The 5,703-nt window shown below is 30.5% G+C and overlaps 1 protein-coding gene across 1 annotated transcript; it reads right to left on the bottom strand.

The window, feature by feature from the left end:
• LOC104212322 (uncharacterized) lies at positions 1–5,178 on the bottom strand. Its single transcript, XM_009761541.1, has 3 exons — positions 5,098–5,178; positions 1,329–1,416; positions 1–644 (listed from the first exon to the last, which is right to left on the bottom strand). The coding sequence occupies exons 1-3, from the start codon at positions 5,176–5,178 to the stop codon at positions 1–3; spliced, it is 813 nt and encodes a 270-aa protein (XP_009759843.1).
• Between the last annotated feature and the right edge of the window lie 525 nt (positions 5,179–5,703).

Here is a 5,703-nt window from a genome sequence, read left to right as displayed (position 1 = left end):
TTATCTTTTTCCAGACTTTGGATCAATCATTCCCAGATTTGCTTCTGGAAATAGAGCTGATCCAGTAGGGCGGACTTCATGATTTTTTATTAAAAGTGCATTATGTTGTTCAATCACCAAAATGCATGAAATTAACTCAGAATATTTCTTAAAGCCCTTTTCACGGTATTGCTGTTGTAACACCATATTTGAGGCATGAAAAGTGAAAAGAGTCTTTTTCAGCATGTTCTCATCATTCATAGGTTCCCCACATAATTTTAGTTGGAAAATTATTCTATATACAACAGAATTATATTCATTTATGGTCTTATAATCTTGTAGCCGTAAGTGCATCCACTCACGTCGAGCTCTTGGCAATACTGTGGCCTTTAGGTGGTCATATCGTTTCTTTAAACTAGTCCATAATTGAAATGGATCTTTTAAGGTTAAATATTCACTTTTTAACCCTTCATCGAGATGATGGCGAAGGAAAATCATGGCTTTCGTCTTATCCTGACTTGATGCTTCATTTCCTTCTTTAATAATGTCACCAAGACTTTTGGCGTCAAGGTAAATTTCAGCATCAAATACCCATGACAAATAGTTATTTCCAGAGATGTCAAGTGCCATAAATTCAAGCTTTGACAAATTCGACATAGTGAAAACTATCATAGAAATAAGTGAATTAGAATGACAAGAATTATTAGCAATGAAAAATTCAGTGCAATACATAATTATGTATTAATATTCCATATGTATATTTATCAAACAAATAATTATGTGCAGTGCGATGATAAGTCAGTGTTTAATATTACCCACCAAAATTTTAGACATGTAAGTATATTCTCATAGAATAAATAAGTTGAATTAATATGTACTATTATAATTTTGTTCTACTTAGAATACGTTTCAATAAGCTAAGTACGCATAAAACTAGATGATATCAATTCTGACAAGTTTCAACATTCAATACGATACATCTAATAGTTAAATTGTTAATTTTAAAGTCATTAATTAGTTTGTACACTTAGGTGATAAATTTATTGAATACACATTTAAACCTTTTGAAAATTTTGCAAGAATTCCTTCTAAATGCATATTCTGTTAGAATATTTGGACGTGAGCTTAATTAGTCTAATTATTTAATTCAATTTTAATACTTATTTATTTATGTGTATGATTAAACTTCTTCGCAGTTTATATAATGAAATAACAATTTAATTGAAACTTATTGTTGTCATACCAATGCAATTATTATAATCATATTCAAAACAAGTTATGCATATGATAATTAACTTGCAGGTTAAAGAAGATCCTAATGGAAACATTATAAACATAGGAATGTATACCTGAACTGGAAAAGAAACTGACTACCTCTTTTAGGAAGAAGATAAAATTCGGATGAAGCAGATAACCCCAGTTGGTTAGAACCTCGTGCTGATAACGTATTAAGAAATGAGAGCAAAATAGAATAATATACTAATTGAAACAAAATAAATATGAGGGAGAATATTTTGTTATTTCTTTTCTTGGTATATTTTTTATAGTGTCAAAAATTCCCTATTTATAAGTTAATGTACTTCTCAATTGAGTACATGAATACAAAGTACGTTAAATGGACATACAAATGCATTCATCTCACTCACATGCATTCATCTCAATTATAACACCCCGGTTTTTCTTTTCCTATAGTAAGTAACATGCAATTCGTGTATATTTAGCTAGTGTTTGGCCATAGATTTTCAAATTTATTTTTAAAAAAATTAATTTGGGTGAAGTTTGATTTGAAGATGAAAATGTGTTTGGACATAAGTTTTCAAAAGATTTTCACTTTTTTATAAAAAAAACATGAAACATGACTTATACCCACAAGTTCTAAAAACTATCACAAATACCCAACAATACCATTATCAATAACATTCATTATATTATTAACCATAGTCCTGAACATAAATAAATTTGGTATAAAATTATTATTTTTATAATGAACTACATATATACTATCAAATGACCGAGAAGACGCATCAACATTGTTACAAAATAATAAATGGTGGACTCTTTATGTAATATATTAAATTTAAAATAATAACATATAATATTTAAAATAATAATGTTTAATCACATTTATGTAATATACATGAGTATAATAAATATATTTGTTAATTTAAAATAAATACCAAATGAGATAAACTTTTATCATATGCTACCTATTAACTACGGCAACATCAGCATAGTGGAGAAAAATGGTTTAAGTACGTCTTTTCAAGAACATTTACAAAACAAAACTAGTAATTTGCGATTATTCTTAAAGAAAGAATTTTCAAAAAAAAAAAAAATCATTAAAAAATCTGCAACAAAAAAGGTTGCAACTAGAAAACTTGTTTGCGTTTTACACAAATCTCTTTTTTTTTTTTTTAAATAAAAAATGTCCGAGTTGTCCATAAACTGCACCTTAAATCATTTCCCAGACCGTCCAAATTTGCTATTGCCGTCTTCTTTCTCTCTCTCTCTCCCCTGCGGGTTTTCTTTTTAAACAAAATAGGCAAAATACATAAGTTGCCACCTGATCTATGGCTCAAATCCTCCTTACATATTTTCTGTGGACGATAATAATATTACACATGCAACCTTTCTAAAGTGTATCTAGTACACACCACATTTGACAGATGGCACGCGCGTATTTTACACGTAAAAGAGGCGGGTGAATGTAAAACTTTTGGGTCTTAATCATTACTTAAACGCCATATGTCCAGCCTTTTTTACTTTTAAACTTTTTTTGAGTCAATTCTTCTTTTTCTATTTTTAACTATTTCATCTCCAAATAATTTGGTCCCTTTTCCACACCCTACCACCCCACACGTTTTCCTCTTCCCCTGGTCACCCACTTTGTCTTCTGCATAGATTAAACTCTAAAACACAACAATAATTGTAGAGCTAGATCCAAGTTCTAAATTATTAGTCATCTCCTCCAAGATTTAACCCTTTCAGATCTGCTAATGAAATCAATGACTAGTTTCTCTATATTTTTTCATAATTTTATTTTCAGATCTGCTGATTCTTTCTTTGACTTCAATTTTTTTTTTTAATTGAATGGGTTTGGAAAGGGGGTTTATAGTGTTTGTGGATTTTGCTCTAAAAATTAATGGCGGTAGTGGTACTGTTATGACAATGGTGATTTTAATAAAAAAAAAAATTTTTTATAAAAGAAGATGGGCATCTTTAGCTCTTATTCATCTCTAAGAGTCAAGTTCCATTGACAATATTGAGAAAATGGGACACGGTGCTACTAACTATGGCGTTAATGGTGGAAAGATTGTGGAGAAGACGATTAAGTGGGTTGGGGGGGGGGAGAAATTACTAAAAGCGGGAAAGAGGGATTTTTTTATTTCTTTTTTCTTTTTTTAAAGAAGAAATTTTAATTATGGTGTAAATTAGGTATTTTATTGTATTTTCTTTCTGTTTTGACACGTGTCACGATATTATTGGTGCGTGATATTACACATATTTTAAAAAACTGGTCAACAAAAAGATGATGTGTACTAGATACATTTTAGAAAAGTTGCGTGTGTAATATTATTATCGTCCACAGAAAGCGTGTAAGGGGGATTTGGGCCATAGGTCAGGTGACAACTTATGTATTTTGCCAACAAAATATTATATTCGAACATAGTTTCAACAAAAAATAAAATAAAACAATTCCTACCTCGATGTAAATAAAATAGCGAGCATTTAATTTGAACAAAAAGAAAGTGCTATGTCATTTTGATTAAATTAACTAGGAGATATTTTATTTTCCGCTCCAAGTGGACTTAGGGGCGGCCCCGCCAAATTTTGTGGCCTAAAGCCAAATTTTATGAGGGGCCTTAATTTTTTAATTTTTTTTTATTTAATTGAAATTTATTTTTTTTAGCTTTTCTTAAATACAAAGTTATAAATAATTTTCTTACCAACAATAACTCCTAATAAGTATTTCTCAATTGACAATATAACTAATCCATTTAACCCGTGACATTATTATTTTTAGGTAAGATTTTATCAATTTTAACTTTGAAAACTTCTTTCCGCTGAAGCAACAGTAACACGAGTTATTAACATTATTCCATAAGCAATTTAGGCATTTGGAAAAGAATTAAATCTTTTTATTTGATTAAGTGTATCAATAAAACTGTTATCTTCTAACTGTACTATTTTTCTTAATATTTTTCATTCAGAAAATAAATATAAACTATCAATATCGAATTGATCCAAAATTAAGGCAACATTTTTTCAAATTTTCAACATTTAGCGATCTTAGTTTTTACTACTAAATAGAAAACTAATTTTTTTTTTCATATGCTTTAAATTGTTCAAATCTATTTTGAAGTGAAAAAATAGCCATGTCTATTATGTACAAAAGTAATCAACTCTAGAGGACTCTTCGAAAGCTTTTGAGATTTCATTATTAACATTGCACATCAAATTGTTACTTCCTATATATCACACATTTCTTGCGAAATTCGGGTTCGATATTCATGTCAAGTGCAATTTTCTTGGTAGAAATCATAGCAGTTGCAAATCCTTCTTCTCTTTATTTGTTAAAGAAAGAAATCAAACTTTTTTACTTTACCGAACTCTTTAATAAACTTATACATAGTCTATTAGGTGTAATAAAAATGAAGCCCCCACAAATATGGGGCCTAAAGCGATTGCTTTACTTGCTTTATGGAAGGGCTGCCCTGCAAGTGGTGGCCTGAGAAAAGTAAAAGTTTTATGGAGTATATGGTATTGCTAAGTCAATTTCTTTCGAGACCCAAAAGAATGTCAATTTCTTGAACTAACAAGCAAGGAGGTAAATATGACACTTAACACATGCATGTTCCGAATTCGATATGAAAATCACAAGTCACAACTAACAAATATTCAAATAAATTAAAGTAACAACTTAAAAGATACAATTGTAACAAGAGTTTAAATACTGCACACTTACGGTGTAAAAGAATTTTAATAGTGTAAAGGATATAGGTTAATCATAGTTGCTTAATTACAGTTAGTTAAGTTAACTATAGTTAGTGTATTAGTTAGTAGATTAGTTAATGTATTACAACTGTCATTGAGTGGTCAGTGAGTTAGTTAAAATACCGTAGAAGCTTCTTCTTGTTCATTCTGTACAGCAGAAAACAGAGCATTGCTCTTCTCTAAAATTCTTTCTCGATTCTTCATCTCTAATTTCTTTCTCTTAGCTGCATGTGATTGATAAATTCATCATGGTATCAGAGCCATATTAATCGAGTGATTCTAGGGAATTTCTCCACAGAATTGAAGACAGTTCGAGAGAATCTACTCAAGTTTAGAAGCTTTGAACCCTAAATTTGCAATTTTTCAATGGAAATTTCTGAGAATTTGACTGGAAACAAGAATAATGGAGCTAATACGAGCATTGGTGCAGTACCTAGCTCAATTGCTTTGGACCACAATCATCCTCTCTACTTGCATGCGTCTGATGGTCCAGGATCCATGTCGGTGGGACTCATTTTGACAGGTATGGAAAATTACTCTCTTTGGAGCCGGGCGATGAAGGTAGCACTGTTAGGTAAGAATAAATTGTGTTTGGTTGATGGATCGACATCGAAGGAAGATTTTGGTACAAGTTTGGGAAGTTAGTGGGATCGGTGCAATGCAATCGTGACCTCATGGCTTATGAACAATGTGAGCAGGGATTTAGTAACAGGAGTATTGTTTTCTTTG

Source organism: Nicotiana sylvestris, chromosome 2, assembly GCF_000393655.2.
Source record: "Nicotiana sylvestris chromosome 2, ASM39365v2, whole genome shotgun sequence".
NCBI lineage: Eukaryota > Viridiplantae > Streptophyta > Magnoliopsida > Solanales > Solanaceae > Nicotiana > Nicotiana sylvestris.
This window is presented reverse-complemented; position numbering and strand designations above follow the sequence as displayed.

Bases quoted from the DNA above. Each gene is read 5' to 3' on its own strand.
- LOC104212322 (XM_009761541.1), bottom strand. From the start codon at position 5,178: ATGAAGAATCGAGAAAGAATTTTAGAGAAGAGCAATGCTCTGTTTTCT. The intron at 1,417-5,097 runs GTATTTTAACTA...ATACGTTATCAG, and splicing joins AACAAGAAGAAGCTTCTACG to CACGAGGTTCTAACCAACTG. The intron at 645-1,328 runs GTATACATTCCT...TTTCTATGATAG, and splicing joins CAGTTTCTTTTCCAGTTCAG to TTTTCACTATGTCGAATTTG.